The sequence below is a fragment of the Strix uralensis genome, chromosome 4 (assembly GCF_047716275.1).
Source record: "Strix uralensis isolate ZFMK-TIS-50842 chromosome 4, bStrUra1, whole genome shotgun sequence".
NCBI classification, from domain to species: Eukaryota; Metazoa; Chordata; class Aves; order Strigiformes; family Strigidae; genus Strix; species Strix uralensis.
The window spans coordinates 64,128,789-64,150,211 of record NC_133975.1 but is presented as its reverse complement, the minus strand read 5'-3'; the positions used below and the strand labels follow the sequence as shown (position 1 = coordinate 64,150,211).

Sequence of the window (21,423 nt, the reverse complement as noted above, 5' to 3'; positions counted from 1 at the left end):
CTTATGAAAATCATTACTCTGCTTTTGAAAACCTTCTCTTTCCTTCCTACCTGCCAGAGGCACTTGCCTCTCATAGCTACGGGTGGGCTTATTAAAACTGCATAGCAATATTGGTTACTGATTCAAAATTCAGTGGAATTTGAAAGGCAAGTTCACCCTCCAATACATGATGTATTTCAGTGTTGTATCTTGTGCTTGATAATGACACGCTTTCTGTAGCCCGCTGAAAATGCGAACGCCCTGCGCTGGAAATAATGTGTGCTAAGCTCCATATTCTGATCTGCAAGACAGTTTCCTTGTTTCCCTTCTTCAGTTTAGAAACAAAGTCATTCTTGTGTACCAACATATTTATAAACTGTGAAAATGCAACGAGGCTTCTCTTCCACCTCCTGTGTTTTCCCCCACCAGATGTACGAGCTAAGAGGCACCCTTTGTGGTGCAGAGCATATTTTGGAAGGGACGATGTTACATATCCGATCAGGTGTTGTCTGATGTGGCACGGGCAAGGGGAGTGAGACATTTCTGTTCTTTGGTGGTGAAAGGCAGCAAAGGCAGGAGGCACGTGAAATCCTCTCAGCCGAGCAAGGAACGCCTTGCTGTGCCCTGCTATAGTGGCGGAGCCCTGACGTGCAGGATTTCCCTCTCTGATCCCATGCACCTCACAGCAGGGTTATGGGCCCGAAAGGGCTTGTCCTTCTTTCACCTGGGCATGGTGTGTGTCCCTTCCCATGGGCTGCAGGAGGGGACCCCTCTGCCAGCACTGCCCGGCCGGGTTGGAGGGTGACGGGAGGAAGCAGAGCACCTCTGAGCGTGGCTGGCCCTCGGGAGGGGTGGGCTGAACCCCAGCACAGCCGGCAGCAGCCCTTCTTCCACCTGCCTGCCACGGGCTGCGCTCTGAGTCCAGCCAGGCCTTGAGATCTCCAAGGGGAGAAGGCTGAGTGCAGTTTGACTTTTGGTTTATTGCAGTCATGTTACTTTCCTGCCTCTGGAAGAGGCTGGGTGGAGGTGGGAAGGGGACCATCCCACCACGCCGTGTCCCGGCTGCCCTCAGGGCCGCAGTATTGCCGGTGATTGAATTTCCAGAGCCAAGTCTCCCTCTGTCTCGGCTCGTGTGGGCGCGCTTTCCTTCGGGGGGTGGTTTCCCCTTCGCTTTGCCTCTCGCTCGCAGCCGGAGCCGAAGGAGAAGGCGGTGCCATTGGCTGCTGATTACACGGATCGGCCCCGAGCGCCGGGGCTCCCACTCCCGCTCCCTCGCACACGCACATACGCGCACACACCCCACAAAAGCTCACCCGGGCTGCGCCGGCACCAGGCAAAGAAGGGAGCGAGCATCCAGCTGCGCGGAGAGCAACACCTCCACCTCTCGCCAAAAAACAACCTGCACAGCAAGGGGAATAGACACCTTCGCTGCCAGCGCTGGGGAGGACGGGCGGTTTACACCGTGGCGCTTTTTCCCCCCTTTTCTTCTTTTTTCTTGTTTTCTTTTTGTTTGCTTCCAAAAAGAGGAAACCCCGTCTGCGATTTGTAGCGCAGCCCCATCCGCACCCGTCGCCGCCGGGGGTGGCATCTGGCTGAAACAAACTTCGCCCGGGGGGCTGCGGCCGGGGCGGTCCGGCCGAGGGGGACGCCGGAGCCCGCCCAGCCGAGTCGGAGGGGCAGGATGGCGACGTCGACCCGCTGGGTGCTGTGCCTGTGCCTGGGCTGGGGCTGCCTGTGCCTGGCGCCGGCAGACGTGCCGAAGGCTCGCTGGGTCGGGCTGCGGCGGCGAGCTGCCCCGGGAGGAGTGCGGGGCGGCCGGGCCGGGGCCGCGGCAGGTGACTACGGCCCGGGGCAGCGGCAGGAGCCGGAGGAGCGGCGGCGGCCGGAGCCGCCGCGCCCGGGGGACAAGGTCTCGGAGCACATGCTGCGGCTCTACGACCAGTACAGCGGGGGGCGGGCGGCGGCGCAGCGGCTGCCGGCCCCGCCGGGGCTGCCCGGGCTGCCCCTCCGCCAGGGCAACACGGTGCGCGGGTTCCGCCCGCTGGCAGCAGGTGAGTCCCGGGGGCGCGGCGGGGCCGGGCTGCCAGGGGCTGGCCGCGGGCCCCCGGTCCCTCGGGGAGCCCGCGGAACCGCCCGCCTCGCCGGGGCCGTGCGAGCCCGCCCGAGGCGAGGGAGGCGCGGCGGGGCCGAGGCGGCTCGGGGGGCGCGGAGCCGGCTGCGGGCCAGCAGCCGCCAAGGGGAGGGGAGGGAAAAGGGCTCTCGGCTGGGAGAGCCCGGCCGCTGCGCGGACTCACCTGGCTGCCGAGGCAGCTCGCTGGAGGGAGAGGCTGTGCGGGCAAATCGGCTTCGGTTCTGCACAGATGAAGGTAACGGGCCCTTCGTGCCGCTGTGGATGGTGCTAGTGCTGCGCGGCAAGCCGTCCCGTAGTAGATCGGGTTTAGTGCCCAGGGAACTTGATGTAGGGAAGAAGAGGAGAAAAGGACTAGAAAAGTAATGCTTCCTGCAGCAACAGTCCTGTCTTTTGGGATATCGTGTTTACATTGTCTCCCATTTTTTCATTACCGGTTTACCTCTTCAACTCCCTACGCAGTATCTCTGCCGTACGGTATCTGAGGGCTATATGAGGGAAGTGGGGTAATTAACACATCCTCTCTGGAGTCTCCTTTTATCGGTGTTTTGCATATGTAGCTTCTGTTGAAACCAAAGGCTGATTTGCACCTGACAGAGCAATGACATGGCTTGGCGATCCTTTAGATTATCTACCGAGTACTCCTTTTGAGACCGTTGGTGACGGTACTGGCAATTAGAGGCAGTGGCAAATGATTTTAGTTGGTGCATAAGCTGTGCATGGTAAATACTGCATCTCAGCATCTTTGTCAGTAGCACTTAGATCTCTCTGTGATGACAGACTGGCATGCACAGGTAGATTTACAAAAAAGTAAAGTCATTTTTCATAAGGGGGGGGACACGCATATTTAACACTTCAACATCCCAAAAGAACTGTGTCCGAGTAGAAAGGGAAGATGGCACTGTCTTGGTGCTGCATCCCCTGACTCCACCGTTCTGCTTTTTGTGCATCCAACCTCTGCAAGGGCTAAATGGAATTGCCAGAACCCAAACATGTCCTTTGCTGAGATATGCTTCCCAAATCCACTGCATCCCAGAAACTTGCTAGTCATACTTGCATGCCATACAGAGCAGCCCGATTTGTCAGTCTCTTATTTTTCATCACACTAGTGGATTGACCCAGCAGCTTTTTCACAGACATGGATCTATCGGTAAAACTGAATGTCACATGGGAGTTTCAGTGACCTGCACTGATTCCTTCCTCCCCCAGAAAACTGAGAGCTGGGCGCCAGACTTTCCTTAGGTTTCTTTGCAAGTCATTACTTTTGATTCTTCAAAGGCAACAATGTCTATTATAGGATAGCCCTGCGCAGAGATCAAATACCATGAATAATTGAATGACTTTGGTGTTTTAGGATTCAACCTTACAAATGCTCTCCATCATATGTTACTGCAAGTATTTCTGTCCACAAGAGAGGCTTCAGAGGCTAGAGATGTAAATACCCTGGTTTTGGAGGATGGTGAGCTGGACAGTTGCTGCTCCTACTCTTATTTTTCTAACATGACCATTTTTTGTGATACAAAGGCTAATGTAAATTGCTTTGTTCTGAAAAAAGCAGTTTCCTCACCACAAAGAAGGTCAGGTATAATTAAAAAAAAAAAAAAAAAAAAAAAAAAAGGAGGGGGGAGAGTATAATCCCAGCAGAGAGATATTTGCTCCTTTAAACATATCCGATTAAAGATATTTATTGTTCTAAACCTAGAAGGCCTTTGGTTGAAGTCCCATCTCTGTGGTCTTTCTGATTATATTTATACTCTCGCTTGACATTGGGTGGCAGCAGTCCTATAAACACACTATTCACTAATCCCTTTCCTCCTCCTCCTCCAATACTTTCGCAGTTCAAGTGCCAAAGCAATAAATTGGAAGTGGTTATAAGTTTTTTTGACACTTTTATAAGTATTTATGCAAAATATTTAACCAGTTAACTGTTGTCTTTCTCTTGCTATAGGCACTATTTCCTATGGTTATTGGTGGCAGAAAAGTGCATTTCCAGAAAACCCTTAGATCAAATGTTCTTCAGGGTGGTGAGGGGACTGGAAAGGCCTTTTCTGGTTTCTGACTTCTTTCTTGTGTCCAACTGCCTGGCCAACCCTGCAATAGAAATGGCACATCCACAGTATTTCCCTTTCTAGGTAGTTTGTTTCCAGATCCCCTGCTCTGAGTGTTGCAGTTCTCGGCTGCAGATTTCAGTCTCCCACAGTCTTCCCCTTGTTTTTAATGTGGCTGCATCAGTTAAATTAATAAATTATGTTGCCGTTACTCCTTCAGCACATTTTACCATCCCCACTACCAGTCTCTACAGAAGACAGCTTTTTGTCTGTGATGTGCAGAACTTCCCTAGGAATCTGCCCATTTCTCCTGTATCTACAGCAAGAAGCCTTGAAGGCAATCTTTAGTGAATTCATTTGCAGTTTAACCATACATTTTGCAAATTTAGTCATGTATTTTCAGGAGAGAAACTGTTTATTTTCTGAAACACAACTCTCAGATGTGGCTGTGAAACTTTTCTGTCCTCGCTTTTCCCCTGGAGGGCTTCTGGCTCTTCATCAGCACATGACAAAGGCCTTTCCCAGGTCTCCCAGGTAACCCACCAGACAAATTTTTGAGACCCTGTAAGACAGAGTGTTGTGTGATGAGACCAAGAACTGGTATGATTTGTTGAAGGTCATCTCCTGCTTCTAGTCCAAGAAAAGTGGTATTGTATATGGCAGCTGTGGTCTTGCAATGGACAGCTAACGAGAAAAAAACTAAGACATGATAATCAAAAGAAGCATCCTAACAACTGTTAAACGCAAGTTTCTCTTTCTGCCATGAAATCTCTTGCGCACCAGATTTCATGACTAGACTGGATTGTTAGTGGTTTGTTGTTTGGGATGGGGGTTTTGGCCTTTGATTTTGATGAATGTTCATGTGATCTTCTATTCAGGCAAATTTGTTTTCTGTTAATCTTGCTAAATTATCTCAAAACATAATTGTTTGGTTTGAGTCACTCAAAACAAGGAACCTTTGATGCCCGTGACAAAGCTAAAAGAAACCCCAGGCCCCAGATCCACTACAAGTAAAGTAAGGATGTACATCATTCACAGTATATCTAGTTATGTGCCAGCACTGTTCTCTCTCATTGACTTAATTGCTCTAATTTATTTCTATGTATTCAAGTCAAAGGATGTTCAGCCCGTGACTTCTGTGGCAGTTGTGTCATTGTTGTGGGTTGTTTCTGGGATGACACTAGCAGCCCTTGTCTTGCTTAGGTCAGGCCTCACAGAGAGCTCTGCTTCAGTAAAAATCCTAAGACAGAGCCTTTTCCGGTTCTTTACCTGTGGGTACCACAACAGCGAGTGGTTTTCCATCCACTGTGACTCTAAAAAGACAGCTAGGAAGAAGGTCAGATGATATGTGAGTTAGAGCCGAACACTTTGGCAGATCTGGCAAGCGTACTCTTAAACTATGGATGAGTCTGTGCATCAGTTTCTGCACACGACCGTTCTTTTCTCCTGACAGCGAAACCGCTGAATGACCAGACCTCCAGCTGATATAAATCTGCTTGCCTTCAGTGCTTCCCGTAGAGGTGTGCTGATCTGCAACTTCTGAGGCTCAGAATCTGGAGGAAAGATAGAGCACAGAATAAATAAAAGAGAGCGGAAAGATAAAAGCCTCAAATGCAAGACTTTCAGTTTGCTTTTGAAAGCACTTTTAATCATAGCATCGCTAAAGGAACATGTCTTGCAAATGAGTCATTTAAAAAACTCGACTTTAATTGGAGGGTCCCTCTAATAATGTTATAGTAAAGCTATACAGTCAGAAATTACTTTAAACTCTTTTTTATTGACTGAATTTCAAGTAATTTTAGGTATTACACTTGCCCTCAGGCCAATTCTTGTGGTTTAAGAACTATGTTCTCCTCCTTTTCAGAACGCCTTTCTTTCCTTTGTTGTGGTCTGAAATGCCCACGCAAACAGGGGAAACCAAGTACTGCACAGGGAAACCAGCTACTCGCTCACTGGCCACCATCAGCCTGCAAAAAAACAGTAGGGGCCAAGTTCTAGCCTCTTTGAGCTCTGGTAACATTAAGGCTATTTTGTAACAAGAGCTTTAAAAACATTCAGGCAGGAGATGGTGAGAGTGTGGGGTTTGGGGGTTTTTTGGGGGGCATTTTTTTGCTGTACCCCTATAAATAAAATGCAAGCAGCAGCATCCTGGTAGTTTTTAGGCAGAATGAATTTCAAAACCATTAAGCTAGGATTTGGGCAGGCTGGGCCCAAATCTGCAAACCTTCTCCAAGGCAAATGGGCAGGATCTGTAGGTGTGGCCTCTCAGGACCAGACCTAGAATTTGAGTTTTCTGGCTTCTGTTACCACCTGTCTCACGCTGTGCACATGGATGACCTGTGCTCACAGTCCCCAGATGATCAGTTTCTAGAGCATGTCACTCCACATTGAAGAGTTCTGGCCTCAAGGGGACAGACTGTGCACAATTTGGTTTTCATTACAGCCAACTCACTGCCCCTAGCTGAAGTGGAATTGATCATGACTGTGAGAAGGAGTAGAATCAGCTATTCGTGTTCCCCTTCCCAGATTTGTGTACTTTATTGATGCAACCTCCTTACATGATTAGCTTATGCTAGCTTTGAGTTCAATATTGTGTTTTGTTTTCAGACCTGCTGTGGTCTTTCTGCTTAATATATATAGAAGAGAGATCATTTGCCTGCTGTGCAGCTCATTTATGATGTGCAATGTGCATATTTGTGGTTTTCATATCATAAAGTCCACATGTAAGTTAGATCCTGAGCATGCACTGTGGCTGCTTCTTGAAGTTCCTTATTTAAGTAGCTGATAGCTTTAATCAGAGTGGTGGACTTTTTACTTTTTTTATATCATTACTAGATGCTATGACCTTATCTGCTTTGCTAAAAGAATTAACAAAACCAGTTTGGCACCAATTCCCATGCTCTTTAAAAACAGAGAACTGGATCCTATGTTTTTTCTTTTGCAAAATACTCAAATTGGTAAGGGGGAAGCAGCAATCAAGTAAGAGCAAAGGTGGGAGAAAAGAAGAAATCTGGCTTCCAAATCTGTGTTCCTGTTCTGGAACTTGTTCCCATTTCCAGCTCTGAGTGAACTTTTGTAGCTGGGCTGTGAACCCATGGAAACAAAGTTTTACAATGGAAATACTGATGCATTCTTAACTGTGCACTGGCACAAGGGCACCACTTTAATATCTCATTTAAATGATGGCTAATGATGACTGTATAACTAAATAGTCCTCGTTATTGCATCCTTTTTCACCCGTGGGATAGATTTGGCAGTCCATAAAAGTGTCAGTGCATCCTCTATAAAGGTAAACACACCACATGTTAGCGGACTCATTCCAGCTTTATTGATGCCTGGAAGTGCCCCTTGTAACATGAATATGTTCATGCTGGTGATGTCAGTCTCCACAGACCTACTGCTTTTTCTTAAAATACCTTTTTAATGTTAGAAACAGGCAATCCATACAGCTGTGGGTTGTTGCAGGAAGGTGAGGAAGCACGGGCCATGCCTCTGAAGATTTGGTGGATACAGGTACTTCAGCTGTAGTGCTGGGTTGCCTTCAGGTCTGAGCTATCAGTAAATAAGCTGGCATCTCTGATACCCCAAACGGTGAGGCACGGCACACCCTGACTTGACATCTGGGTGACAGCCAAGGCCCAGAGAGACTGTACCTCCCCTCTCCCTCCCCCCTCCCCCCCCCGGAGAGCTCTGTTGTCACTTGTGCAGGAGACTGGGGAAGTGACACTGTCCCAGTACAAGCTTTGCCATGCTGCTACAGGGGTCTGAGTTTCACTCGAGCAAGGAGAGAGTGCAGAGGTGAATAATAACTTGCATATGGGCTGGGGAGGCCAATAAATCTGTAGCCTATCCATTTAACTGCATATACCATCCAAATTATATTCTCCATGAATGCAAACAATGAGATGTTCTCCTTGTGAAGTAACTGTCTGCCCAACTTGTGGCTGCCGCTCCTAAGCTCTACACTGTAGAAGCAAGCAATACTAACAGTGAAGTGATGCTGTGTCTTACCTACTGCAATTCAAAAGAGCTCTGTCATGCAGGGCTTGGTCTTGAAAATTCCTCATTGGGCTGGCAGCAACATATGGTGATCCCTTGAAGGCCAGCAGAGATTGCCATTAAAATCTAGCCTCAGAGTATCTGGAAGGTAGCAGTGTATTCCTTGCATACAGCTCTGTTGCACGTGTTTTTCCTTTGCTTGTTTCCTCTTAAACCTTCTCCTCCTTACATGCTTTGTTGCTGAAAAGTCTGCACTTCCAATTTTGTACTACAAAAGAGCAAAGCTGAGTTAGCAGAGCTCACTTTGAGTAAGAAAGAACTTAGAAGACTTAGCTCAAGTAGTGGTGCTCAGATAGAAATCTGATGCTTGTTGGGAAGTGTCTCAAGTGAGCCAGGGAAGTTTACTGCTGCTCAAATAATAGAGTTGCCACTGAATTGCATTGTATACTGCTGTAAATGAGTGTGAGACACAGCTGCTCAGAGATAGCAGACTCTGCTATCTTACCAGGCAGTAAGGTGCTGGACCCAACTGCAAATTTGCTCCAGCAGCTGCCTGCAGTGCAGGGACACTCGGGGTCCGTCAGGTCTTCCCACCGCTGCTGTATCCTAAGAGCCAGCCTAGGCAGAGTGGGACCTTCTGCCCAGCATCCCTCTGAAGGATCATGTTTCAGCATCAGATTCTTGTCTATCTCTGCATCAGACCACTTCTTGTCTGGGCAACTAGCACAAAGAAAGCTGCTGCAAGGCTGCTGTTTTCACTGGTTTTGTTTGGTATTGAAAACATAAGAAAAAGCTATTGTGATGCCATGATCTTATAGGGCATAGATTTTTGGGCCTGTGGTTTACTTTATTTCACCTACAAAGCTGACTTTATCCTTCTAGACCAATAGAGGGCTTTGTTGCAAGGAGATCTTGTTGTCTTTGAGACCTTAAAGGCCTTGTTATAGAGGGCAAACAGGCCAGAGGACTTAGCTGGGCTTAGTCAGTCTGCCTCTTTCCACTGGCTGCTGAGCAATTTTTGATGGACTTCACCCTGCAGCAGTCTGGCCTCTTCCTCCTCTCCATTTAACATGGAGCTATTGATGGCAGCACCCTAGGAAATACCATTTACTGAACACTGACAAGGTATTAGAATTAAAGGCCTACTTAGATTTGGCTTTGGGTTTTGTTTGGGGTTCTTTGGGATTAGCGAGGGCAGAAATCAGTCAATCAAAGTGTTCTTATGAGAGGAGTTATCAGTTGTTAAGTCATTGTAAAGACTAAAGCCTCAGCTTACATCAGGCTGTAAAACCTCACTGGTGTCAGTAGAGTAAGCTGGATGAGGCTCATGGAAAGCTTCCCACATCACAATAAAATTTGGTTAGATGCTACTTGATACCGCCTGACATTGGTGAAAAGTTTAAACTATGCTCCTGACCTTGACTAATCGTTTAAACTATGTCACTGTGGGGACACATTTTCAGCAGTTTCTGTCCTCTGGGTTTAAGGATGAAGTTTCATTTAAGTGAAATGAAATTTTCCTGAGGAAAAGGTGCATTTTGTAGATATTTTAAAGCTGAATCTTCCTTGATTTGTCTGTAATTTTTAAGTGTAATGACTAGCTTGGGGGGAATGCTTATTTCAGTGCATTGCTGACATCTCAGTCAGGTATTGCTGTCGCAAAACGGATGTATTTGACACAGTGTTCATTGTGACAGACACCCAGGTCACACAGCTGGGTTTTTCTGAGCCAGAAGACAGAAAATCCATAGACATCTGTGTTGGCCACTAGTAACCGATTTCAAAATGATTCTGTAGACTGAATGAGCTGAAAACCCTTCAGAGCCGTTTGAGCTTGGAGGTCATTAAGTAAGAAAACAGCACCACCTACTGCAAGTACTTAGTCTTGGGTGTAGAGCTAAATACTAAGAGTGGGTTTTGAGTTTTGCTTTTAATCAAAACTATATATTCCTCCTGTGTCTGTTTCACACCATCTAGGGTTTCTTTATAAACAAAAGCAGCTTGTTTTGTGTTCCACTACAATATGCCAATTTAGAACAGGCAGTATTTGTTAAGTGGAATTCTTATTAAAATTAAAATCAAAACTTGTCATTCAACATACAACAGTGATTCAATAACTTCTTTAACAGGCGCTCGTGAGATGTTGTAAATTCTGGTTCCTAAAACTGATGTTCGTAGTGCTCTGCCAAATTACATATTAACCTTATTATATTAGAGATTACAAACCAAGCAGAGGTCAGGTCCTCATGTGTGCTTAGTACAGATGTAATAGACAGCTGGTTTGGGCTTGAGGAACTAAAGGTAGGGTCAAATTCAAAGAAAATCTAGTTCCCCAGGCATAAGTAATAGCTAGACATTGGATGGATTTGGTATGTTGGTTTTCACCTATTTTATGTGTATATATATATATATATAGGAACTTACCTATGTGTGATCCACCATCGGGCTGGGCTGAATGTCTAAACAGGGGTATCTTCCATAAATGATTTGGCCTTTTTTTCCCCATTTCACTGAGAAAAGTGTATGTTGTTTTTTCCCTAATTTCATGAAGCAATGATATATTGGGGAGAAGAAGAGAGATCGATTCCTGCTTTTTTAATGTATCATTTAGAATATTGATGAGAAAAAAGTGTTTAGAAAAGGCGACCACTTAGATTGTTGGGCTGGGGATCGGGAGGCAGAGGGACAATACAGTCTTTTGCTGGACTTAATCTGAATGGTGTTAGCAGTTGGGATATGGCAGGCTGGAGGCACAGAATGTCACCCAGAACATAAAGCTGTCAGTATCTTTGAAAGATCAGTACTGGAAATGATGTTTTCACTGTATTGGGCAGGGGACTTATTACAGTGTTTTGAGGGTGGAAGTGGGGAGGCTGTTCTTCCCTAGTCCACGTCATCTCTATGCTTGTCATTGCTTGGCATAAAATTTTTAAAAAGAGCAAAACTCTTGCAAAATTCTGTAAACTATTACTTCTCTTCAGCCTCTGGAGAGGGTTTTGACATGCCATGATGTCAAAGAAGCATTTAATTCCATGTTCCCTTGTTTTCCTAATGTGTTGGGTTGTTTCCAGCCCTTTGGGGGGCTGCAGACCATACCTTTGCTTTACTATATTTGACTTTTCCATACAGCCTGGTTTTATAGCTCTCAATAGCACCTTAACATTTGGATCTATATTTCTCTCACTCTGAAGGACAGACATAACTGCAGTCCAAGCAGGAAATTTTAAACTAAAAATTAAATCTTACCCCCAAGCCTTTCTATTGCACCCTACAGGGGATTAAAGTAGTCAGCCATCTGTTTTTGCAGATCAGCCTGTGTTAGGAGTTTATCTTTGGGTTTGTGCAAGATACCTGTGGTTAGGTTGACTTCTTTAATTTCACAGCTGTGGAAACCCCACTGTCCCCTGCATCCCTCCTAATCAATACAGTAACATCCCAACCATGAAGAAGGATTGTCCTTGGCTTGTTTCCCTCTGCACAGATGCAAGTGGGTGCATTTTGTCACCAACACCCCCACCCCCTGCCCCCCTGCCCAAAACCGAGACATTTTGGATTGGCTTTCTTTTGGTTATTGGGGTTGCTCCAGTACTGTCCACCTACCTTCAGCTATACTAATAAATACTTTCTAACCCTGACTGGCATGAAATGTCCTCAGTGGAATGACTAAATTTACCCAGTGTAATTGAAGCAGTCCTGGGCCTGGTTATTCTACAGGGAAACTTTGGTTGTGATGAGTGTCTGACTTAGCCAAAAGGCTGTTGGACCAGCCTGTGTGTCTTTAGCTCATTATAAATGGTGAGTTGTCTCTTTTCTCCAGAGCTGACATCCAAGCCTTAAAAATGATTAAACAGTGATTCTATGCTGGTATTTCTTCTCTCCACATCTTTAGAGGTGAGCCACATTGCTTCTTTGTGTGCAAGGTTGTTGTCAATAACTTTATATACTTCCTTCTGTACCCAACTCTAACCTTGCTCTTGTGAATGGCTCTGGGTCATGAAGCCCCAGTTGTGCATGGAGGGGTCACTGACTGCTTGAGGGACCAATAAATTGGTCTTATTGTAATGGAGAAGTGGTTAATACTGAGAGGAAACATCCTTTGTAACACAGGATTTCAATTTGTCTTTCCGTTTAGCTTTTGAAATATGTAGTACTTTCTATATTCGTTTACCTGTTTTGCATCCTGACATACATACGTAGCTGTACCAAATGTTACGTGGTTTTGGGTCCCTAATAGTCTCTTTGACATCTTTAGAGGCTAAGAGTAAATGTCACCCAGGCCCCAAAGGTCCCTGTCTTGTAGGTGAGGCCTGGATTACAGCAGAAGTTGGAGGGTTTAAAGGAACCAGCTAGGCTTTTTTTGCATTGAACATCTTGGCAATCGGAGTTTAAGTGACTTACCTGGCAGTACACTTGAAAGCCTCTGGCAACACTAAAAATCATGCCCCGTTTGCATCCAGGCTTTTCCTCTTCGCCTCTGCCACATTGAGCCTCTACTAGTAGGGAAGCAAATATTTTCTTTCCAACTGAGGCTGTGGCTCAACAGGATAATGGATGTTTACAGACAATCCAGTGCCTAGTGAAGCCAGTGGGAGCCTTTCTCCAGCTTCAGCTAGGTCTGGGCCAAGGCATGGTTCAGTGCTATTGTCCCATTAGTGTCTCAGTTTTCTTGGACACAGAAAGACGACAATTCTTTAGTCATGACAGGGCAGCCGTAGTCACCTAAGTGCATTTTGAGGGGGAGGGGGTTGGAAATGTTACAGAAAGAGGAAAACAAAAGAGCAAAACGTTACTTCGGCGACATTCAAATTACTGGGTGATAGATAAAGTCTTTAGTTATCAATTTGTGTTCCTGTGACCTAGTTTGCTTCCTGAAGTCAGAGGAGCAGTAGGAAATGTGTGAGTATTTCTGGATGGAGATAGGTATTACAAGGAAACCAGATTGAAAGTGTGTGATTTACGATCACCAGTTTACCAGCTTGGTTATTTTTCTGAACAGTGGCCTAAACCTGTTCCCATAGCACTTCTTGAAAATTTTCTGTGAACTTAATGTATAATGTAGAAAGCAATGTGCTCGGTCCTTTCTCTATAACATTTTGAAATGCCCATATTCTTATCTAAGTATTTCTTCTTCTAGGGAGCCCTGAAAGCCAGGAGATGTATGTTTTTAACCTAACGTCACTCACCGAGTCTGAAAACGTCTTGTCAGCTTTGGTGTATTATTATATTGGTGATCTGCTGCATGCTAGGCCGAACTGCTCCCAATCCAGAGGCTGTTCTCGTCATGGGCACAGGAAACCTGAAATTCAGATACATCTTTCGGTTTGGACCTTTCCTTCTGCTGGGAACCAGACTCGGAGCCTGGGACATTTCCTAATAAATGTCTCCACTGCTTACCAGGATGTCCTTTCCTGGCAGTGGAAGGATATCACTGAGCTCCTGCATGAAGCGAAACAAAACAATGATCTCCTGATCAGTGTCAAAATGGATCTGACCAGCCATCACCCCTGGAAAAGGGCACCTTCTCGCTATGAACCCTACATTCTGATTTATGCCAATGATTCTGCTATTTCAGAGCCAGAGAGCGTTGTCTCTAGTTTGCAAGGACACCGTCGTCCTCTGACAAGGGTCTTTCCCAGGCCAGAAAACCATGTGAGGAGCAGCCTTGGGAAGCGTCGGCGAAAACGCTCCGCAAACATTCTGTTGCCATTACAGAATAATGAGCTTCCAGGAGCTGAGTACCAGTACAATGAGGATGAGAGATGGGAAGACAGAAAACCCTACAAAACCTTGCAGCCACGGTTAGCAGAGCGGGCAAAGAGTAAGAAAAAGCAGAGGAAGAATCATCACCAGAAGAGCCAGACCCTCCAGTTCGATGAGCAAACGCTGAAGAAGGCGAGGAGGAAGCAGTGGAATGAGCCAAGGTATTGCACCCGGCGCTATCTCAAGGTGGATTTTGCAGACATTGGCTGGAGTGAGTGGATTATTTCCCCTAAATCCTTCGACGCCTATTACTGCTCAGGGGAGTGCCAATTCCCAATTCCAAAGGTACAGTCTTTATTGATTCTTTTGCACTGTCTGTTACTGTGAACTTTGCATTTTCGTTCCCGCGTCAGTGAAAGAAGGCAGCTGGTCACCTGTTACGTGTTCGGATCTAATAAATAAGTGATATCTTTGTCTTGTGCTGCAAGGAGTAATGGTTAGAACAGCTAGTAAAATGACAGGCTTGTAAAGGTAATTAAAAAAATATTTCATGGTATTAGTTTTTTGTCCAGAACCCAAATTGTCATAAAACATTTCCTGAATAGTGCTTATGATGTGTGAACTTGTTATTAACCTGTTTAATAAACATAATACAAGCCAGATCCAGAAAATTGCTTATTAGACAGTAGTCGTTATGCCTCGAAGGAGTCCCTGCTGCCAGAGCCACACTGCGGTCAGTCAGCATAGCACGCTCTAGGAAATATGTGTGCCTCGTGAGGCATGACTGTCACAGTGACAGAGAGGCTCTGTGGCTATAGGAGCAGTTGGGACACCCTTAAGTGTAAGTGAAAGAGTCAAATGAATCACTTCTATGACAGACCGAGGGGACCCAAAGCAATGGATCCTGGCCAACTGACTCTTGAAATATCCTCTGGTTTTTATGAGATTATTGCATGTGAGTAGCAAGAAAGGGTGATATGCTCCTAGCCCTGTGACTTAGGTGGATGAATTCAGCTCCTTAAAATCAAATGCCTAATGTCATTATTAGCAGCATGGACCCTCCCAAGAGTACCAAAACCTAAAAGTAGGATGCGGTATTTGAGGCTGGCCTAAAATGAGGGGTACGCACAAATAATGCCTACGGGAAATGTCAGTAAAGGTAGGGTTTTTGGTCTCACTGTAACCTCACCTTCAGGAGTCTTTATTCCTGCCACCATGAAGCCTTAGCAATTAGTTCTGAAATTTATGTGGCATTTCAGTGGCTTAAGGACCAAAGGGAGTCACCCTTTGAAAATGACAGGTGGAGAAATGTACCAAAGGGGATGGAGCCCAGAGAAAGCAAGCTGAGGAAAGCAGGAGTCTCTCTTTGAAGGAGGAGATTACTTACCTGACTACTTCCAACTGCAATGGTAGGCTTTCAGGTTTCAGGTCAAACAAAAAAATGAAAGGGAACAAGAAGAGATAAGATAAAAGGTAAGGACCTTTTAATACATTGCATCGGGCCTTTTACTTTATTGTTGATGGGAACTGCGCTCTGTCAAACGAGTAACTCAGTGTACAGGTTAGAAATTCTAAAAATGCCAGACCTGGACTTCTTCCATTCTAATTTCAAGGACACATAAATTATAAAAATGCCTTCTGTGTCCCTCTGCTTAAGACTGGGTTAGCATTTCCAGTTGCAGCTTTAGTTATGAATACTCCATCCCAGACATAAAAAAGTGTTGCTCTGATTTTAGTTTAGGAGAAAATGGTACGTGATACTTAAACCAGAAGAGTTAGAGTACTTCAGTTCAAAGGAATTTAAAAAAAAAAAAGTGTCTCCAGTTCAGCTAATCCTGACCCCTAAAATATTCTTCACTTAAAATGAGATGCCTGCTATGGGCTACCATCAGTATTGCAAAAGAAACAAAGCAAATACTCAACCACGCATCGAAACATCAGTGTTTTTACTGGAGGACAATTTCAGTCAAGTTACTCTGTATTTCTGATGATAGGAAACATAACTTGTATAGCAACTTCTTAGAAAGGCTTGAAGCTGTCTCATCATAAAGTCCAAAAGTGTTTAAGTTCCGATTTCCTAAGGTTAGCAGGTCTGGATCTTTCAACTGTCAAAGAAGTAAATGATAGTTGAGGTGCTGATGAACTCCCAAGATCTAGCACTTGCTAGAGAATAACCATTTCAACCCTGTCACTAGAAATCTTTTTTTTTTTTTTAAACGTTAGTCAGACATGCAAAATAGGTTTCCACCTTCTGACACAGCAGAGCTCTCTCTTAATAGTCAGTACATAGCATTTATTTCTGGGTTAGCTGATGCCTCATGCAGAGACTGGGAAGAACCCCACTTTGCCTGTAGGAGAGCTTGGATCAAACCTCAGATTGCTCAATAATGTGCACGCTCAAGAGCAAACAAGGCTTTCTCAAAACCAGTTTTGGATGTAGTGGTTTTAGAAGCCCTTGTTACTGGTCTCTCCTTGCTCCAACTGAAATCTATTCCTGCCGAGAGCTGATGGGAATAACAGATCTAAGTCAGAAAGCAAGTCTCTCTTTGAGAGTCAAGGTGAGACTTTGAGAACAGATTCTCCAGCAGCAAAAAGCATAATGTATCTTCATGGAGATAAAGAAATTCTGAGATACCAAAAGTCGAGTAGTGGTAAAGAAGCACTGTAATAAAAAAGTTCCTATTCCTTACACAAAGCCTTTGTTAGCACCTACAACCGGAAAATCCTTAATGCGTGCCATAACCTCAGGGCTTAATTCCCAGAGCAACTTCAAACCTCTGGAAAGAAACACAATGAGCCATACAAATGCTCCTGCAAGTAAAACATCCCAAGATGAGTTTAGTACTGGTGGTTCTGAAGAGGCAAAATGAAGTTTAATTGATGTTTATTTAAGCTTATGTTTGACACTGAGGCATGAGAGGGAGGTACAAACAGTGCACACAGCTGAAGGGTAGTTAACAGGTATTGCTTGGGTGAAAGAGGAGTTCCAGCTTTGTCTGCAAGTTGTCCGTCTTTGGGTAATTCCACTGAAGTATTACACTGAGCATCAAAAGATTTTCTAACATACAGAGCCAAATTTTTTTCTGCCAAATTCAGGTTTTGCTTTCCTGGAGATACTAGCATCCGCCTCTGAGATGTCATAGTTTAGCTCCATCTTCTCAAATAAGTAGACTTGTGGTATTGGCTACTATTATCATGGTAACTAAGTCTAGCAGACTCAAAGGAGTGTTCTTCCTCCTCCTCTTCACCCCTCTGATCTGCCTGGGGTAGTCACGGACACACTATCAGAAGTGGTCTCTCACCTGGAAAAAGCTTATAATAGAAAAAAGGTGAGAAATAAACAGGAGAAATGGGTAGGCAACGCACAGAGTTTAAATGACTTTGCTGTCATGAAGCAGGAAGTCTGATTGCCGTGAACTAAGCGTGTAGCGCAGGCCTGCAGGGCCATAAGCAGGACACTAGTTTTCTTCTACAAATTCCTACTAAAAGGCCTAATCCAGCCTTTGTGTGTGAAACTCTCTAGACGCAGCTGGGTGAAGAGTTATAGCAGCAGAGCATTATAGTTATTTAGACACTGTGCAGCTGAATATTTGCTGCCATGTACTGCAGAGAGAACTAGTTCATTAAGAGAGCAGGTTACTGAAATCCATTGTGAGTCTGGTTCCCTGAAAGCAATTGGTAGATTTCTGTCCATGTTGGAATTCAAATTGTTCCTTTTGTGTGCTTTGTTAATCACAAAAACCAAAACTACCTTGTTTTTCAAAGAGAATGAAAAGCCAAATTATATGAAGAGGTGAAGCGAGCGTCCTGTAGAGCCATGTGTTATTCTTGAGCCATGCATAGTATCTGGTGCTACTAATAAGACTGTGTTTGCAAAATGATACTATAACCATCAGGCAATAACAAACTAATCTGTGCCTATGAGTATATACTGTTCCTTTGCTGAGGGCGAGCTCCTAAAGTTGACAACCTGTTGGGTAATTAAGAACAGATGTGCCTCTCCCCGCCCCCGGCCCCTCCACCCCTTCCCACCTCCAAATTTTCTGGCCTTAACCTTTCCCTGATTTCAATTAGCTGGTTTGACTGCTGTCAAACCCACATGTGTTGGGCTTGTGTAATGCCGCAGAGCATACAGGCCAGGAGGACCCTCTCCCAGGTCAGGAATGAAAGCTCGTAACTGACATCATTTGCCCTGCTCATAATACATCTCTAATGAAATTCAACAGGGCAGCAAGTCTCCCAAGGATGCGTGCAGTTTAGCAGGTGCAGCCTGAGCCACAGCTGGACTCATTCACAGATCTGGCAGTTTGGAGTCAGCTCGGCATTTTTTCCTCCCGCTGCTCTTCTCAGCCTCCCCTGCTTCTCCCCTCCTAACATAAAATCTCTGCCTGCTTTTCATGACCATGTGTGGACAGAGTGTAGGCAGCCTGCAGGCAATGGCCTAACTCACCCCCCTTGTGCAGGGCATTATGCCAGTTCAGTACTCTGAGGGGGATTTTGGTTTTCTGAGAAGCACACGCCTTTGGATTTTACTCCAGTCGCAGTTAAATTCTCACTGGCAGAAGCAGAGTTATGCTGAAGCTGATTAACCTCAAGAGTGCACCTTCCAGGGGCCGTGTATTCAAGATGGACTGCAAGTCAGTATGGAGGACGTTCTGTGTTGTACGATACCCATATCAAATAGAGATACTTCTTTTATCATACAATGACAGAATGTATCCAGGCTATTCCCACTAATAGCTGAAGCAATACTTAAAATCAGTTCTGTACAATTCAGCATTTTAGTGGTATGGATTCTATATCTGAAGGGAAGGGTTTCTGATGAGACCTTAACATGACATATTTGGAGACCTGTTTTTAATTCCAGTACTACTGGCAATGGGAAATAGGGTCTCTATAGATGTTTTACCTTTTGATGTCTGATCAGCAGACTCAGGAGATCTGTTTGCTCCCAGTAATTTTTGTAGAGAATGCTGCACTGCAGCTGAGTAAGGAAACAAGCCTGGATGCTACCAGAGCTTTCACTTCCTTTTGCAGGCAGAACTGATACAGAAATCCAAATTATATACTAATCTAAGACATTTTTGAAATCCCTATCAGCTACTGCTGAGGAGCATAGGTACTCTTGAATTCAAAACAAACAAACAAGCAGAAATGTCTTTCTAGAGATCAGCTACCTAGATGAAGAGTAATGTCTTTGTAACCATGCTGGGAAACCTACACCCATTATGAGGATAGTGCAACAAGCTTTGCATTTGTATTTTAAACAGAATATCACCACACCCCTGCATCTTATTCATCTGATAAGCTATGACAGTAAACTTAAACAGCAACAGGGGAAAAAGACCAGGCTCTGTATAGTGTCTGTGTTTAAAAGGGACTTGAATCCTAAGTATACTTGAGGAAATTCTGTATCTCAGAGGATAAACAGAAGCAAGGGATGTGCAGGATTGGCACTGTTTGTTGCTCAGCCTTCCTGCAGGCGAAATAGGTTCCTCATGAGAAGAAGCAGAAAAAAACATTCAAATTATGTGTAACGTACATTAAGAATAGCTGAATGCTCCCCAGTGAATCATTTTCAATTCTGTGTCAAATGGTTCCAGTTCTCTCTTGAGACTAGTTTTAACAACATGATATGGAAAATGTCCATTCTGATCCATTTCTGTTGGAATTCAAGGGACAACTGTCTCCATGAGAAAGAAAGAAAATGCAGCTGGCATTAGTTGTAAGCAATGTTGCTGTTAAGTAGGGACAGGTTAAACATCCGTGTGTATTGCCAGCAGAATTGGAAGCATTTACTAATGTACTAACATGCTACATGAATAATACAATGAGCCAGAATCTCACAGTTACTCCTGTGCTTTTTGCATGCAAGATCATTAAGACTTGCACCTCAGGTAGGTAGATATCTAACCCTTAAGACTGATTTTTCTGAAAGCAAATCATCTGTCGTCGCAGCAAAACTGCCAATTGCACATTTGGCCTGAATGATCTAGTTCCATATATTTCTCAGTGGCATCTGACTGAGCATATTGAACTGTGTGATTCACAGGTTCTACGTGTAAGAAGAGCTCTAATAAGCATTGTTAACATTTTACTCTTGAAAAAACAAGTCTTGGGCTAAAAACTGCATCTTGCGCATTTTTCATGCTCACCTATCTTTCATACAGATACTTGGATTGGGAAGGGTTTGGGGGTTCAGAGGTAAAACTTAGTCTTTTTCATTTCTATGAATATGTTCATTTTTACTTTTATGAGTGTAGTAATGTATTCTGGTTTTGTGAACAAATACAGTTATCTCACTGGTCAGATTTGCTTTTTGTTCATATCAAAACAAAGTGTATTCCTCTTTACACGAGTATAAATCCAGAAAAATTTGTCCTTTGGAGAAAAATGTCACCTTAATATGAGGTATAACTGACATGGGATTGGGGGGCTCAATTACTCAGCAGTGTCACTGATGATGTATACTACAGATGAGAAGTGATTTGGCATGGAAGAATGAACAAAACAACCTAATCTTGCATGAGAGTAAAGTGGAACAATTAGCATCGTGGTGTAAAGTACTTCCGTTCTCTCATCTAGATGCATTTTATCCACTTCTGTTTTTCCTGACGCTCTTGCATGCCACCAGTCAAACTTCCCAACCTACAAATTATGTTTCTTTTGTTCTCCTAATGACTTAGCTTGCTAACACATTGACTGCCTCCCTCCCAGCTGAACAAGTTTTATGACTAAATTGTACCCCACATGTGACTTAATTCACTCAGAAGAGACTACTTTGACCTATAGGTACACCTTGCTGCAAGGTCTGCTGCCTGGGTATTTTCCTGGGAAGGCACGTCCCACAGAGAGCCCGAGGCCCTGTCTCCAGCAGGATGCTCGAGCTGAAAGCGGTGGAGCGACACTCACAGCCAGTGGCCCAAAGAACCAGATTGGATTCCCGTTCCTTGCTGCTGGCTCAGGGCAGCTACAGTGACAACTGGAAATGGTCGACTAGAAGACAGGTTTTAGAGCTAGCCAGCTGTGGAGTCTCTACAGGGCCCTTTGTCAAGAAACCAGTTTTGTTCTAGAGTATGTGGGTCTATTGTAACATTGGTGCAGTTATATCTTCTGCTGTATCTTTCTCTTGCAGGCCCTGAAGCCATCCAACCATGCCACCATCCAGAGCATAGTGAGAGCTGTTGGGGTCGTCCCGGGCATTCCCGAGCCTTGCTGTGTTCCTGACAAAATGTCTTCTCTTAGTATCTTATTCTTCGACGAAAACAAAAATGTGGTTCTTAAGGTGTACCCCAACATGACAGTGGAATCCTGTGCATGCAGATAACAACTTGGGAGACCCCTTTTGAAATGCTGAGGTGATCACTTGCTATTTTGGGGGGAGGGGGGCAGGGCAGAGGGGTGTTTCATGATACTTACTTTTTGTTTGCACTGCCAACGCATTTCCTTTGGACAAAAAAAGAAAAAACATAAACAAATCCAAACAGTGAGGATGGAAATGGAATGGATTCCAAATAGCAGTTCCAAGTAAAGAGAATACAAACTTCATTCATCTCTGAATTTGACCCA

At 44.7% G+C, this 21,423-nt stretch overlaps 1 protein-coding gene across 2 annotated transcripts; it reads left to right on the top strand.

Annotated features, from left to right (window-relative positions):
- Positions 1 to 1,660: 1,660 nt before the first annotated feature.
- BMP3 (bone morphogenetic protein 3) lies at positions 1,661 to 21,200 on the top strand. Of its 2 annotated transcripts, XM_074865120.1 has the most exons (4): positions 1,661 to 1,783; positions 1,844 to 2,030; positions 13,289 to 14,199; positions 20,990 to 21,200. In XM_074865120.1, exons 1-4 carry the CDS (start codon positions 1,661 to 1,663, stop codon positions 21,179 to 21,181), a joined length of 1,413 nt encoding a protein of 470 aa, XP_074721221.1. In that variant the 3' UTR covers positions 21,182 to 21,200. The 2 variants fall into 2 exon arrangements, with proteins under 2 accessions (XP_074721221.1, XP_074721219.1); XM_074865118.1 differs by having other exon boundaries at positions 1,661 to 2,030.
- The last annotated feature ends 223 nt before the right edge of the window (positions 21,201 to 21,423 follow it).

Bases quoted from the DNA above. Each gene is read 5' to 3' on its own strand.
- BMP3 (XM_074865118.1), top strand. From the start codon at position 1,661: ATGGCGACGTCGACCCGCTGGGTGCTGTGCCTGTGCCTGGGCTGGGGC. The intron at 2,031-13,288 runs GTGAGTCCCGGG...TTCTTCTTCTAG, and splicing joins GTTCCGCCCGCTGGCAGCAG to GGAGCCCTGAAAGCCAGGAG. The intron at 14,200-20,989 runs GTACAGTCTTTA...TTTCTCTTGCAG, and splicing joins GCCAATTCCCAATTCCAAAG to GCCCTGAAGCCATCCAACCA.